At 66.2% G+C, this 14,967-nt stretch overlaps 1 protein-coding gene across 1 annotated transcript in view; it reads left to right on the forward strand.

Annotated features, from left to right (window-relative positions):
* The window catches only part of FAM171A2 (family with sequence similarity 171 member A2), a 30,480-nt gene extending 15,839 nt beyond the window's left edge, over positions 1 to 14,641 (forward strand). The window contains exons 4-8 of the mRNA XM_054014601.1: positions 1,647 to 1,805; positions 1,903 to 2,079; positions 8,273 to 8,389; positions 9,378 to 9,504; positions 10,383 to 14,641. Coding sequence (XP_053870576.1) covers positions 1,647 to 1,805; positions 1,903 to 2,079; positions 8,273 to 8,389; positions 9,378 to 9,504; positions 10,383 to 11,928 — 2,126 coding nt within the window. The 3' untranslated portion in view covers positions 11,929 to 14,641. The remainder of the gene's footprint in view (positions 1 to 1,646; positions 1,806 to 1,902; positions 2,080 to 8,272; positions 8,390 to 9,377; positions 9,505 to 10,382) is intronic.
* Positions 14,642 to 14,967: the final 326 nt, after the last annotated feature.

Genomic DNA, 14,967 nt, shown 5'->3' on the forward strand with positions numbered 1-14,967 from the left:
GGCATATGGGCCAGGTAGCTTGGGTCGCTGTGGCCCTCAGCCAGCGCCTGGCCTGCCCATGTCCCTCCCCACGCAGCCCAGAGGCGGCAGGCAGGGCTCTGGAGAAGGGAGATGGTTGATTTTATGCCCCCAGTGACATTGGTGTTGGAGCTGTGGCGGGCGAGAGCCTGCGTGCCCCTGCTACCCTCTTGCTGAGGGGCGGACATGCCCTCCAGGGGTGCGTGGCCAGGGGCTCTGGGGCCGGGACATGCGTTCGTAGTCTCGCCTGTGTGCTGGGACGAATGCCACCAAGGCTCCGGCTGTGTCCTTGCGGCTGGCACGGCCTGTCTGTCTGGCAGGGCCGGATTCCCACTCCTGGCTGGCTGGGGCTCAGGAAACTGCCACTGCAGGTGGTGAGACGTCCGAAGCCCGTTAGCGGCCTGTCTGCCACCCCTTGGAGGGCAAGCTGCCCGCCAGCCACGCACTTGCCCGTCAGCGTCAGAGCCTGGGCAGGGGCTGGAGTCTGGCCCCCGGTGCTTTGGCAGATCTCCATGTAGACCCCGCTGGGCGCTTTGTCCGGGACTGTGGGGAGAAGCCCTGGACAGGTCGCTGGGGTGAGAGGCTGGGTCCCTTCAGCGAGGGAGTTCCCTGCCCGCCGTCTGCCATGAGGTGAGGGTAGGGTTACCATACCTAATAAATAAAAAAAGAGGACCCTCCACGGGTCCTGGCCCCGCCCATTTCCCCACCCCCAGCCCTGCCCCAACTCCGCCCCTTCCCCGCCCTAACTCCGCCCCCTCCTCCCTCCCACTCCCAGCCATGGGGAAAGGGCTGCCCGAGCGCTACCGGCTTCACGGTTTGCTGGGCAGCCCCCAGACCCTGCGCCCCCGGCCGGCGCTTCCCCAGCGTAGCTGGAGCCCGGGAGGGGAAGCGCCCAGCCGGGGGCGCAGGGTCCGGAGGCTGCCCAGCAAACCGTGAAGCCGGTAGCGCTTGGGCTTCGGGCAGCCCCCTTGCCTCCGGACCCTGCACACCCCGCCGGGCACTTCCCCTCCCGGGCTCCGGCGGCGCAGGGTCCGGAGGCATGGGGGCTGCCCAAAGCCCGTAGCGCTCGGCTCTTAAACAGAGCCGAAGAGTCGGGGAGGAGCAGAGCCGTCACGGCCGGAGGCTCTGCTCCTCCCCTGACTCTTCGGCTCTGTTTAAGAGCCGAGCTGCCCCAGCTCTACCGGCTTTGGGCAGCCCCCGTGCCTCCGGACCCTGCACCGCCGGAGCCCGGGAGGGGAAGTGCCTGGCCGGCCGCTGGGGTCCGGAGGCAAGGGGGCTGCCTGAAGCCCATAGCGCTCGGGCAGCTCGGCTCTTAAACAGAGCTGAAGAGTCAGGGGAGGAGCAGAGCCGCCATTTTCCCGGACATGTTCGGCTTTTTGGCAATTCCCCCTGGACATGTCCGGGAAAAAGAGGACATATGGTAACCCTAGGTGAGGGGCATGCACACAGGAGGGGCGGGGAGAGGCTGCCCTCTGTGTGTGGGTTGCGATGGAGCCATGGGTGCTGCCAGAGCCCATGAGGCTGGCTCGGGCCCAGGGCACCCTGGGGTCCCGCCGAGGCTCCGGCTGGCAGGGCAGGGCAGGGGCCTGCAGGGCGAGCCTGGTGCCTGACGTCCGTTGTTGTTGCAGGGGCCAAGAGCCAGCCGTGGGTGCAGTTCCAACGCAAGGCGGCCCGCCTGCCCCGCAGCTCCACCTACAGCCAGCTCTCCGCCTCCCTGACGGCCGCCAGCGGGGCCCACGACATGCGGGGCTTTCCCTCCTTCATCGGGGCTGAGAGCAACGGCAGCGGTATGGGGCTGGGGGGAGGGGACAAGGGAGGGGCTGGGGGGAGCAGGGATCGGGGCGGGGAGCAGTGAGCCCCTCTGACGGCCCCCTCCCCTCCCAGCCAACAGAACCTGGCTGGAGCTGGTTCCCATTGCTGCCGTCAGCGTCCACCTCTTCACGGGCAACGGCACCGAGGTGCAGCTGTCGGGCCCCGTGCACCTGTCCATCCCGCTGCCTCCCGACACCAGCGCCACCACGGCCACCAGCGTGCCAGCCTGGAGGTTCGACACCAAGAGTGGTAAGGGCCAGTGGGTTGGGGGGCAGGGCCAGGCTGGGCACCCCGTTGATCTAGGAATTGGGGGGGCAGGGCCAGGCTGGGTGCCCCATTGATCTGGGGCTGGGTGGGCGTGGCCAGGCTGGACACCCATTGATCTGGGGCTGAGCGGGGGCAAGGCCAGGCTGGGCACCCCGTTGTTCTGGGGCTGGAGGGGATAAGACCAGGCTGGGTGCCCTGGAGGTTTGGGGGACCCATGTAAGTGGTGAGTTTGGGGGGTCTCAGCCTGGCTCCCAGTCACTGGCTGGAGGAGGTGCTGGGGATCCCCACTGGCTCTGTGCCAGCGTTTCAGCATGGAGGGGTCCAGCCCACACGTCTGCATGGGACGGGGAGCTTGGGAATGGCAGGTGTCAGACTGACGTGGCCTTTCCTGCCCCAGGAGATGCTGCTGGCTGGGGGGTGAGGGCCCGGGGTTGGGATCCCATTGAATTAACAGATAGGGCACAGAGAGTGTCTTGCCCCCGGGCCGGCTGCTCTCAGCCCTGCTCCGCACACCAGTCCCCTCCTGCCATGAGGCCACAGGGCACCTCCACGGAACTGCCTCACTGGCAATAAAGGGCCCAGGCTCGTGGAGAATGGCAGCGCTAGGCGTGGGAGGGGGCTGCGGGATTGCGGGGGAGGCTCTGGCTCAGAGACCTGCTGCTCTCCTCCAAGGTGCAGCCAGAACTTACCAGGGGCTCCCCTGCCAGCCAAGGCCCCTGTATCAACCCTCGACCAGGGAGCTTGGCTCCAGGGGTGCCCCTGCCTGGGTCAGCCGACCTGGCAGGGAGGAGCGGAAGGCGTGGTGCCTGACGTGTGGAGGGAGGGCGCTTGCCACCTGTGGGAGGCCTTGGCTCAAACCCAGTTTGGGTCACAAGTGAACCGAGCATGGGGGGCTCAGCCTGGTCCTATGGAGTAGATGTTGGGGGTACAGAAGGTGGGGGTGAGAAGGGAGCAGCAGGGGGCTGCAGGAGAGGATTGAGGGGCAGGGCTGGAAGGCAGGGGTGGGCAAGGCTGGAAGGCAGGGGTCGGCGGGGCGGGACACTGGGGCATTAGCAGAGCTGGGGGTCGGTCGAGCAGGACACTGGGGCATTAGCAGAGCAGGGGGTCAGCAGGGCGGGACACTGGGGCATTAGCAGAGCAGGGGGTGGGCGGGGCGGGACGCTGGGGCATTAGCAGAGCAGGGGATCAGCGGGGTGGGACGCTGGGGCATTAGCAGAGCAGGGGGTCGGGCGGGGCAGGACACTGGGGCATTAGCAGAGCAGGGGGTCGGCGGGGCGGGACGCTGGGGCATTAGCAGAGCAGGGGGTCGGTCGAGCAGGACACTGGGGCATTAGCAGAGCAGGGGGTCGGCGGGGCGGGACGCTGGGGCATTAGCAGAGCAGGGGGTCGGTCGAGCAGGACACTGGGGCATTAGCAGAGCAGGGGTCAGCAGGGCGGGACACTGGGGCATTAGCAGAGCAGGGGGTTGGTCGAGCAGGACACTGGGGCATTAGCAGAGCAGGGGGTGGGCGGGGCGGGACGCTGGGGCATTAGCAGAGCAGGGGGTTGGGCGGGCGGGATGCTGGGGCATTAGCAGAGCAGGGGGTGGGCGGGGCGGGACGCTGGGGCATTAGCAGAGCAGGGGGTCGGTGGGGCGGGACGCTGGGGCATTAGCAGAGCAGGGGGTGGGCGGGGCGGGATGCTGGGGCATTAGCAGAGCAGGGGGTGGGTGGGGCGGGACGCTGGGGCATTAGCAGAGCAGGGGGTCAGCGGGGCGGGACGCTGGGGCATTAACAGAGCAGGGGGTCGGTCAGGCGGGACGCTGGGGCATTAGCAGAGCAGGGGGTCGGGCGGGCGGGACACTGGGGCATTAGCAGAGCAGGGGGTCAGCGGGGCGGGACGCTGGGGCATTAGCAGAGCTGGGGGTGGGCGGGGCGGGACGCTGGGGCATTAGCAGAGCTGGAGGACGCTGGGGCATTAGCAGAGGTGGGGGTCGGCAGAGCGGGACACTGGGGCATTAGCAGAGCTGGGGGTCGGTTGGGCGGGACGCTGGGGCATTAGCAGAGGGGGGGTTGGCGGGGCGGGACGCTGGGGCATTAGCAGAGCAGGGGGTCGGTCGAGCGGGACGCTGGGGCATTAGCAGAGCAGGGGGTCGGTCGAGCAGGACACTGGGGCATTAGCAGAGCAGGGGTCAGCAGGGCGGGACACTGGGGCATTAGCAGAGCAGGGGGTTGGTCGAGCAGGACACTGGGGCATTAGCAGAGCAGGGGGTGGGCGGGGCGGGACGCTGGGGCATTAGCAGAGCAGGGGGTTGGGCGGGCGGGATGCTGGGGCATTAGCAGAGCAGGGGGTGGGCGGGGCGGGACGCTGGGGCATTAGCAGAGCAGGGGGTCGGTGGGGCGGGACGCTGGGGCATTAGCAGAGCAGGGGGTGGGCGGGGCGGGACGCTGGGGCATTAGCAGAGCAGGGGGTGGGTGGGGCGGGACGCTGGGGCATTAGCAGAGCAGGGGGTCAGCGGGGCGGGACGCTGGGGCATTAACAGAGCAGGGGGTCGGTCAGGCGGGACGCTGGGGCATTAGCAGAGCAGGGGGTCGGGCGGGCGGGACACTGGGGCATTAGCAGAGCAGGGGGTCAGCGGGGCGGGACGCTGGGGCATTAGCAGAGCTGGGGGTGGGCGGGGCGGGACGCTGGGGCATTAGCAGAGCTGGAGGACGCTGGGGCATTAGCAGAGGTGGGGGTCGGCGGAGCGGGACACTGGGGCATTAGCAGAGCTGGGGGTCGGTTGGGCGGGACGCTGGGGCATTAGCAGAGGGGGGGTTGGCGGGGCGGGACGCTGGGGCATTAGCAGAGCAGGGGGTCGGTCGAGCAGGACACTGGGGCATTAGCAGAGCAGGGGGTCGGTCGGGCGGGACGCTGGGGCATTAGCAGAGCAGGGGGTCGGTCGGGCGGGACGCTGGAGCATTAGCAGAGCTGGGGGTCGGCGGGGCGGGACCCTGGGGCATTAGCAGAGCAGGGGGTCGGCGGGGCGGGACGCTGGGGCATTAGCAGAGCAGGGGGTCGGTCGTGCGGGACGCTGGAGCATTAGCAGAGCAGGGGGTCGGCGGGGCGGGACGCTGGGGCATTAGCAGAGCTGGAGGACGCTGGGGCATTAGCCGAGCAGGGGGCAGATCTGGGGTCAGGGGAGGCTGTTAATGAACCTGGATCCTGCATTGAGTGCCATGGTGGCTTTCGGGCCAGCTATCAGCCCCGCGACAGGCGTGGTGGCGTCAAGACAGCTGGTTCACTGTTGATTTTTCTAAGTTCTCTAAAACCAACCCAGTGGGATGGTTGGAAATCTGGTGCTTCCGGAGGGGGCATGGTGGGGCTGGTGACCCAGATTTGGAGTCTTCTGACTTGGGGGGGCTGGAGCTATTACTCCCTTCTACACCCCAGATAAACCAAAGTGTTGCTGTGACTGCGGATTGGAGCGGTCTCTGTCCATCGAGGGTTACTGGGGGGGTGCGTGGCCCCCTATATCTTTGGGGGCCCGAGCTGAGAAGAGGAGTTACACGCATGTACGTTTTTACACTATGCGGGTGCCCAGACTATAGATTTCCACTCCCATCTTTTTACGTGCTCTTTCCTGCTCTCAACCCAGAATGGTCAGGCGAACTGCTTTGGAATTGAGGGGCCTCCTGAGAGTGGGGGTGGCATTAGTGATCCAGATTGGCCGTCATTTGACCAAGGGGTTCCTGAGTTCCACACCAGTTGCCTTGTGCTGTTACCGGAGCTGTGCTAATGCCAGACCTGGCTGCGAACCCCCCTTCAATCGAGTGAATCCCAGCCCCTCCCCTCAGGCGAAAGGTGTTTGGGGCTGAGAGCAGCAGGTCGAAATGGTGTGAGAGTCCTGGGGGGCAGGTTTAGTTTGGGGGATGGAATCAGAGTCTTTGGGGACAAAATGAGACGCGTGGCTGCTTCCTGGGAGGAGGGGGAATTGGGGGCAGAGGTGTGGGGGGAGAGAGGTTTGAGACTGCAGCGAGGAGAGGAGTTGTGGGGAGGGAAGCTAGGTGGCCTGGAGGGGTGGGAGACTGGGAAGGGGTGTGGGGGGGTGAGTAGTAGGGAGCCTGGGGGAGAGTTGGGGCAGGGGCCTCTGTCAGCCCCACATTCTCCCCTCCTATGCGTGTGCCCAGATCTGGGGGGGTCTTGCCCTACCAAGGGGGTCTGAGCCCCCTCCCTGTCTCCCAGGAAAGAAAAGAGGCTGGCCATGCCCCATTCCCTGTGTTCTCCAGGGGGTGACAGGAGCCAGCTGGCCTCAGTGGTGCAGTCGGTGGGCCAGGTGCCCCTGCCGTGCATGGCGCAGGCTGCGGCTGGCCCTGTGTTTGGGCTCTGAGGATGCGTGAGGTGTGGGACAGAGCTGGGACTAGAGGGGAGCACGGGGGGGCGGTGCCTGGGCATATTCAGGGCCAGGGCCGGATTAACTTTTTGTGAGCCCGGCGCCAAACATATTTGTGGGCCCCCCTGGGGAATAATTGTAAAAGGGGCCGGGGGTAAAAGCACAGTGGGGCAGGAGCTAGGGTTGGTCTCGGGAGCAAGGGAGGGGTCGGGGTAAACTGCAAGGGCAGCAGGGCTGGGGAGGGGGTAAACAGGACCCCCCAACCCCTGCCCACATAGAGCGGGTACCTACCTGGTTCTAGCCCATTCTCTTTGTCTGCACTGAGCTGCCCCTCCTCCCGCAGCAGCAGGACAGGTTCTCTTCCAGCCCTCGGGGGTGGGTGTTGGGAGTGGGAGGAGCGGAGGCTAACGTGGTTACTCCTATAACCGGACATTTAGTTTCCAGTCAGCACTGCTAACCGGACACTCAGGTCCTGTTTTCTACTGGAGTTTCCAGTCTAAAACTGGATACCTGGCAACAGGGCTGCCAGAAAAGCCTGGGGGAAGGGGGTAGAGGGGCAAGCAATCAATTTTAAAAGTAAGAGGGCTAAGCCTTAAGGGTGGGGCAAGTGGTGGGTGGGCTAGGGAGTGGAGAGGAGCTAGTGGGCAGGGCCATGTCTACTGTACTGCCCAGGTAGGTTGGAGACTGTGGGGATCAGCTGACACAGTATCCAGGGCCGGTACAAGGATATTTTGCACCTTAGGCGAAACTTCCACCTTGCACCCCCCCAACCTCCAGAGCATCGCTTATTATAAATTTTCACAAATGAATACAGTGGAGTCACATCTTACGCGGGGGTTAGGTTCTAAGGTCAGCGCGTAAGAGGAAAATCGCCATAAACTACAGTACACACGGTATACACTAGAACAGGGGTCCTCAACCTACGGCACGCGTGCCACTTTGGGGAACCGAAGTAGCGTCCAGGACTCATCTGAGGCTGCCAGGTGGCTCTGGGGTTGGGCCCATGGTCTGTCCTTTTCGGGGACTTGGCTCTGTGTGAACCTTCGTGGGCTCCAGTCACGTCAGGGGGATGTTGTGGTGAAGGGGATGGGCTGCAGATGGAGATGAATGGGGAGCAGAGTAAAGGGGGGTGTTATGGGGCATTGCTGAATGAGGGCAGAGTTAAGGTTGCATGGGCAGCCTTACTGCCGCATTTCCTGCTTTTCACACGTCTGAGTTTGACTCAGTTCAGCATCCTGCCATCAGTGTGTTGCCACTGAATTTCTCTTCAGCCCCAGCCTAGGGCACAGACAGAAGCCTGCCACTCCCTAGTGAGCCAAGTCTGCAGGAGCCAGCACCATCAGGGGGGTAGCATTGTGTGGGGCTTGTTCCTTGGGGAGGAGAGGCCTGAGGAGCCTTTGAGTAGTTGAAGGAAAGAGGATGTAATCTGGGGAACTCTCTGCTGCAGGATATTGTTGGATCCAATAACCGAACAAGGTTTGAACAGGGGAACAGGACTCCCCTCAGCGAGGCTCTTCACCCTCATGCTCCAGGGCACGGGCTGGGTCAGGAATTGCCCCACCCCGGCCCAAGGACAGAGGTGACTAGGGAACCAGACTCCTTCCTCTGGGGCATCCGCTGGGGGGCCATTGGCAGAGGCGGGACACATTATGGCGGGAGAGGGGATGTGGGGCGAGGTGGGCCGGGGCCTGATCCAGCAGGGAGGGTGCGCGGCTAGCAGGGGAGATGGGCCAGTGGTCCCATCGCGTCTGGATGCTAGGCCAAAGAGGCCGGTTCGCTCCCAGCTTGGTTGACTCTGTTTTATCGCCCCCCCCCTCCCCCCAGGCCTGTGGCTCCGAAACGGGACAGGGCTGATCAGGAAGGAGGGGCGCCAGCTGTACTGGACGTTCGTCTCACCCCAGCTGGGGTACTGGGCTGCCGCTCTGCCCTCCCCCACCACAGGTGAGGCAGCCGCCCCCAGCCAGGGGGGGAGGAGCCCAGCGCCCTCCCCAGCCGCAGGGGAAGGGTCAGGGCTGGAGCCGTCTGACCAGCAGAGCAAGTCATGGGGAGGCAGGAAGCAGGGCCCCCCTGGCCCAGCTGCCGCGCCCAGCCCAGGCGTTGTTCCAATGGGCTCCCAGGCAGAGCAGCCCCCAGGCCACAAGATCCTGTCCCGGCCCCTGGCCCCGCACTGGAGCCGGCCGACGCCCCTGGCTGGCCCCATGGGGGAGCCTGATGGCTCTAGGCCTGTGGGCTTCTCCAGGGTGCCGGGGGGCCCAGGCTGGGCCCCCAGCCGGAGCAGAGCCTCTCTCGGGCAGCCCCTGTGGACCTTGGGCCTGGCCGGGGGCAGGAGCCCCGGAGGGCGTGAAGGGGCGCCGGGAAGGCAGCAGCAGCCTCCAGGGGAGCAGCTGGTCTGACTCTTGGTGCTGTGGATGCCGCTCAGGCAGCAGCTGGGAATGCCAGCTCCCTGCCCTGGGCATTGCTCAGTGCCTGGCTGGGGGTGGGCCTGTTCCCAGGGTGCTGGGTCCGCCCCCCCCCCCCCCCCCCCCGAATTGTGCTTGGCCAGCTGCTCGCTGGGCGGGGTGGTGGGTGCTGGCATCTTCCCCCACAGAGCAGTCAGGGCAGGGCAAGCCGCTGCTCAGTGGTGCTGGGACAGGAGTGTCTAGAGGCCCTGGCCAAGAGCCGTGTCCTTCCACACCGGGTGCTGCACAGACACAGGACAGGCCCCTCCCCAAAGAGGACAAGAGGGATTGGGAAATGGAGGAACGGGTGGGGGGAGCTGGGGCTAGAATCCAGGTGTCCCGACGGCAGGACCTGGCCCGGCTCGCCCTGCCTTGCCTCGGCCCCTCCAGAAGTGGTAAGGAAGCAGCTTGATTGCTGGGAGCTGCCGGCGGGAAGGAGTGGGGCTGTGTTCCCGAGCCTGTTTCTGACCCGCTGCCGCCTGCCTTGCTAGGGCTGGTGTCGCTGGCGTCGGGGATGAAGGACATCACCACGTACCACACCATCTTCCTGCTCACCATCCTGGGGGCGCTGGCGCTGCTGGTGCTGAGTCTTCTCTGTCTGCTCATCTACTACTGCAGGTGAGGTCAGGCTGGCTGGGCGAGGGGACGTGGCCTTGGCAGGGGGCCTGGGCTCCGGTGGAAGCAGGGGGTGGCGCGGGCTGGAGGGGCCAGCTTGCCCTGCTGTTGGAGGTGGAGGGAGCGGCGGCTGACACCAGGGGAGTGGGGGAGGGGATGGATGCAGTAGCCCAGCCCCCTAACCTGGCTTGCACCCAGGGCCGGCTCTAGGTTTTTTGCCGCCCCAAGCAAAAAAAATTTTGGCTGCCCCCCACCCCAACCCTGGGCTCTCAACCCCACCACCACCACCACCACCAGTGCCCTCCCCCACCTGCACTCCCTGCCGCCCCAGCCCTGGGCTCCCCCCCACCAGTGCTGACTCTGCCCACTCCCCCCTCGCTTCCAGCTGGTCCGGCGCTGGCAGGGTCCGGATAAGCAGCAGGGCTCTCGGTCCGCGCCTCAGCCCAGGGTCCCTCCAGCCAGGGCTCCCGCGTCCAGGACCAGCCGGGACCCGGGAGGGCAGAGCCGAGGGACCGCCCTGGCAGGGTCCTGAGGAGCCGGGGCAGGGCAGCCCCAGAGGGAGCGGAGCCCCGGAGAGCAGGACGCAGCCCGGGCCCCACACGGCAGCATCCCACCCTCTATGGCCCCACTGCTGCTGCTTCTGGCCACCCTGCCGCAGCCCCTGGGCGGCTTGGGCCGCTTCGCCCAGCCCCAGCCGCGGTGCTGGGGGACGGCCGCCCTGCGCACCTGCAGGCGGCTCCACTTTTGATCTCTGTGCCCTTCACGGGGCCTAGCTCCAGGCCTGGCTCAGCCCCCTGCCCCGCCTTGGCTCTCGCGTTCCCCTCGGGGTAGGCAGCTCTGCGCTGGCCCAGCGAGCTGGTAACCGAGTCCTGTCTCCCCAGACGGAGGTGCCTGAAACCCCGACAGCAACACAGGAAACTGCAGCTGTCTGGGCCGCTGGATGCCTCGAAGCGAGACCAGGCCACCTCCATGTCCCAGCTCAACCTGATCTGCACCAGCCACCTGGAGACAGCCTCATCGGCCGGCGACCCCGACGCGCACACGCCCATCCTCAAGTCAGCCTTCTCCAGCTCCCGGGAGCTGGGCAGCTCCCGCGAGGAGTTCTTCCGTCACAAGCTGCGGCATGCCAGCAAGGCCTCCACGGAGACGCTGAGCCAGCGGGGCGCCCCCAAGGAGGAGTACCCGCGCCCCGGGGAGAGCTTCTCGCTTAAGGCCGCGCGCTCCATGGACGGCCCGGGCGCGCTGGAGCCCTCCATGCTGGAGGAATACAAGCGCAGCTTCTCCCACCAGCGCGTGGAGGACAAGGGCACCGAGCCATCACGGAAGCACTCAAGGAACGAGAGCAAGCCCTACCTCCAGGAGCCGCCCTCCCCGCCGCCCCTGCCGCCCCCCTTTGACCACTACGTGGGCCACAAGGGGGAGCCCAAACCCCCCGACTTCATGCTGTCGCAGTCCGTGGACCACCTGGCCAGGCCCACCTCGCTCACCCAGCCGGGGCAGCTCATCTTCTGCGGCTCCATCGACCACATGAAGGACAGCGTGTACCGCAACGTCATGCCCACCTTGGTCATCCCGGCCCACTACATGCGCCTGGCGTCGGATTACCCCTCCGGGGAACAGGCCCTGGCTGGCCCGGCAGATAGCCAGCCTGAGATGGAGGGGCTGCCTGGCCAGGCCGGGATGACCATCCCGCACCAGTTCGGGCCCCAGGACCAGCAGCGGCAGCTCCTCCAGCAGCAGCTTCAGCTGCAGCACCAGCAGGGTGAGGACTCGGAGGGCAAGGGTTGGGGGGCGCACTCCTCCTCGGTCAGCGGCTCCGTCACCATCCCGGTGCTGTTCAACGAGTCCACCATGGCCCAGCTGAACGGGGAGCTGCAGGCACTGACGGAGAAGAAGCTGCTGGAACTGGGGGTGAAGCCCCACCCGCGGGCGTGGTTTGTCTCGCTGGACGGGCGTTCCTCCCAGGTGCGCCACTCCTACATCGACCTGCAGGGCAGCGAGAAGAGCCGCAGCAACGACGCCAGCCTGGACTCGGGCGTGGACGTCCACGAAGCCAAGCCCCACAAGCGGGCCAAGGAGGAGCGGGAGCGGCCCCCTGCCCCCACCGCCTACTCCAAGCTGGCCTTCCCTGATGACGCGGAGCAGAGCAGCAGCGAGAGCCGTACAGCCATCTGCTCCCCCGAGGACAACTCCCTGACGCCCCTGCTGGACGAGACGGCTGAGGCCCGGGCCGCCACCATCCCCCGCCGGGGCCGCAGCCGGGGCACCAGCTCCCGCAGCAGCGCCAGCGAGCTGCGCCGGGACTCCATGACCAGCCCTGAGGACGAGCTGACCGACCCGGCCGAGGGTGGCGACGAGCTGGGTGACAAGAAGAGCCCCTGGCAGAAGCGCGAGGAGCGCCCGCTCATGGTCTTCAATGTGAAGTAAGCAGGGGGGGCCTGTGCCCCCCCCTGGAGCCAGCGCCAGCCCCTGGGGGGCAGAGGAGGGGGTGGGGCTGGATGCCAGCGCCTGACGGGGAGGTGCTGCATGACTGATCGCTCCGTGCCCCCGGGGAGGCCCCTGTGACCAGGGTGACTCCAGACCAGGACCCCAAAGACCCCCCAGCCCTCTCGTCCTGAGGGCTGAGCTCTGGGGGGGAGCAGGGGAAGGGAGGGACCCACGCTGGGAGGCAGAGAACCACTGACCTGCTCCCCCCTGCAGCCGGGCACTGTCTGTCGCACCCCCACCCCGCCATTCGAGGGACGGCCCAGAGCAGGGAGGAGACGCTGTGGCAGCGGGACAGGGCAGGGGGCTGATCTCCCTACCACCAGTACCATCTGTCGGGGCTGCTTCATGCCAGGCCCCCCTGCTAGGCAGGGGCTGGGGGAGGGGCAACTCGAGGACTCAGCAGCCCCGCCACCCCCATCCCCCGCCAGCCCAGCGGGCAGAGTGAAGGGATTGAGTCAGGTGGGGGGCAGGGCCTGGAGCAGCCTGGCCCAGCCCGTTTCCAAGCACACTCTCCGCGGGGCCTGGGCAGACCATCCAGGGAAGCGACGGCAGAGCGGAGCCCCCCAGGAGCCAGAACAAGCTGCGGCTGCTCCTCCCCCATGACACCAGGCTGGAAGGGGTTAAGAGCACCCTGCCCCTGCTGGTGTGTGGAATGGCTGAGGACGGTGCCCATCAACTAGCACCGCGCCGTCCAGCCCCAGCTGCACCTGCCTGGCCGGGGTGGGGCAGCCCCGCACCTGGCCTGGGGCAGCCTGAGGTGCAGCAAAGCAGAGCCCAGCTGTGCTCCTGTGGCATGGCCACCCAGGCTCTGCCAGACTCCGATGGCTGCAGCAGGTGCCAGGCAGCGGGTACATGGGGGCTGCTAGGGGAGCCTGACCTTTGTCTGCATCCCTAACGCCCTGGGGCTGCGGGGAGCCTCCTCCTGCCGCCCCACACAGCTCCCCATCCTCTCCTCCAAGTGCCTTTGTGCCCTGCGCTGCAGGGCGAGTGGCACAGCTGGGCCGTGTGCGCAGAGCCGGCTCAATCCTCCTCTTTCCTCATCTGCTTTCCCCAGGCTGGCTGCTGCCTCCAGCGAGGGGGGCGGGGGTGGCAGCATCCCACCATGCAGACTGGGAGCTGCCTGCAGAGCCAGGCTGGGATCCCCCCAGCGCTGGCCCTCAAGCATGCCAGGGGATCAGCCAGCCCCCCCTGGATAAGGTGTGTAGGATCTCCCCCTACCCTGGCCTGGGCCCTGGAGGCTGCATTCTCAAGGCACTTCCTGCTGTACCTGCTAGTGCCACCCTGGGGTGCGGCTGCTGTTGGCTTCTACACCCAGGCAGGCTCCAGCTGGGGCCTCTGGGGCAGAGTCGGGGGGGGGGGGGTCCCTAGGGAATAAAACACCCACCTGTGGCTTTTACTTTCACCTCTGTGTCTTTTTGCCCTATGTGTGCTGCTGCCCTCTCACTCCTGCCTACTGCAATCACCTGGAGCCTGTTTGTGTCCAATTTCCACTCGCCCCCTGGAGGGGGGGCTGTGATTTTTGGGGCATCATTTTCCTGTGGAACTCCTTGCCACTAACTTCCTCGACTTGCCAAGGGGGAGATGTTCCTACAGCTGCCAGGCCCATCCCCCCTCACAGCATGCTAGATGGCTCCGAGGGCCTCTTCCGGCAGCTGGCCACTGGCATGGCTGGAGCCCAGGGGTAGCTGACACAGGAGCTGGGTAGGCTGCTAGCCCCGGGCAGCTCCCTGAAAGGTTTCAGCATGTCGGGGGGGGCACAGCTAATCCCAACCCCCCCCCCCCCCGAGAGAAGCAGGGGCCCTGCTCTCAACCATGAGGCTTGATTGGCAACTGCCTGCTGCAGGGAACTAGTTTGGGAACCCCCCTTGAGGGCTGGGTTGGGGGGGAGGAGACTTGGTCAGACCTGACAGGTGACTCCACAGCACGAGCACCTGTGCCCCCATCCCACCCCCAAGAGCAGCTCCGGGTTGGCCATGCTGGGGCCAGAGTGGCAGGCCCCCATGCTCCTTGTTCCCAGAGCACTGGCCCCTGGCACTGTACCTGTCAACCATGGAGCCTCTGACACAGGTGCGGGCAGCAGTGGCACATGGGCACCTTGGCTCAGGCCCTCCTGCGCTACCCCTGCCCTACAGCCCCTGGTTTGCTTGGATTTTAATGCTGGTATTTCTGAAGTTCTCTCTGGGGTGAGAGGAGAGCTGCAGCTGTGCCTGGACCCTGTCACCCTCCTGCAGGCAGAGGGCCAGGGGCAGCCTGGCACAGATCTGTGCCCTGGTGCCCCCTCCAGCCCATGGGGTGCACGTGAAACCCCTTGAGTTTGATCCTGGGAGCAAGGCTGGGGCCAGCTTGGCCTGTGGGGGGCCCCCCCACTCCCAATGTGTTCTCTAGAATGGCATTAATATATAAAACCCTTTGACCCCCCCCGTGTCTGGCTGGTTCCTCCATGTGCGCTGCCCATCAGCTCCCCTGTGCAATGCTAGGCGGGGCCTAGCTCCAGGGCTGGGCCCACACGTGGCTCAGGGTGGTTATTGCTGGACAGCTGATTAGAGGGACACTCGCTCAGTGCAGACGGCTCCTTCCCCCTGCTTGGGGGCTGCATAGCAGCGACGTGGGCCAGGCTGGGCCTAGGACGAGCAAGAGTGCCAGGGCTGTAGGGCCTGGTGGAATGCAAAAGCAGGGCCCCCCTGGCACGTGGGCACAGCTGGGAGGGGAGGCAGGCACCCAGTGGGTGGCTGTGCAATGCTGCTCTAGGCTGGCAGCAGCACCTGAGCCTGCCCCGCTCTGGCCCCATTTACATTAAAGCAAAGCTGGGCTCAGAACAACAGCTGGCAGCAGCCCAGGGCAGGTGCTTTTGTGCCATTCTCCTGCAAGGCAGAACCTCAGAGCAGCTGCTTTGCACCCTATCACTGCCCAGGGCAGGCTGTGGGTCCAGGCCCAGGTGCTCCCCACTTGGCTGGATGGGCCACAGCTGCATGCCAGGGG

Source organism: Malaclemys terrapin, chromosome 25 (genome assembly GCF_027887155.1).
Source record: "Malaclemys terrapin pileata isolate rMalTer1 chromosome 25, rMalTer1.hap1, whole genome shotgun sequence".
NCBI classification, from domain to species: domain Eukaryota; kingdom Metazoa; phylum Chordata; order Testudines; family Emydidae; genus Malaclemys; species Malaclemys terrapin.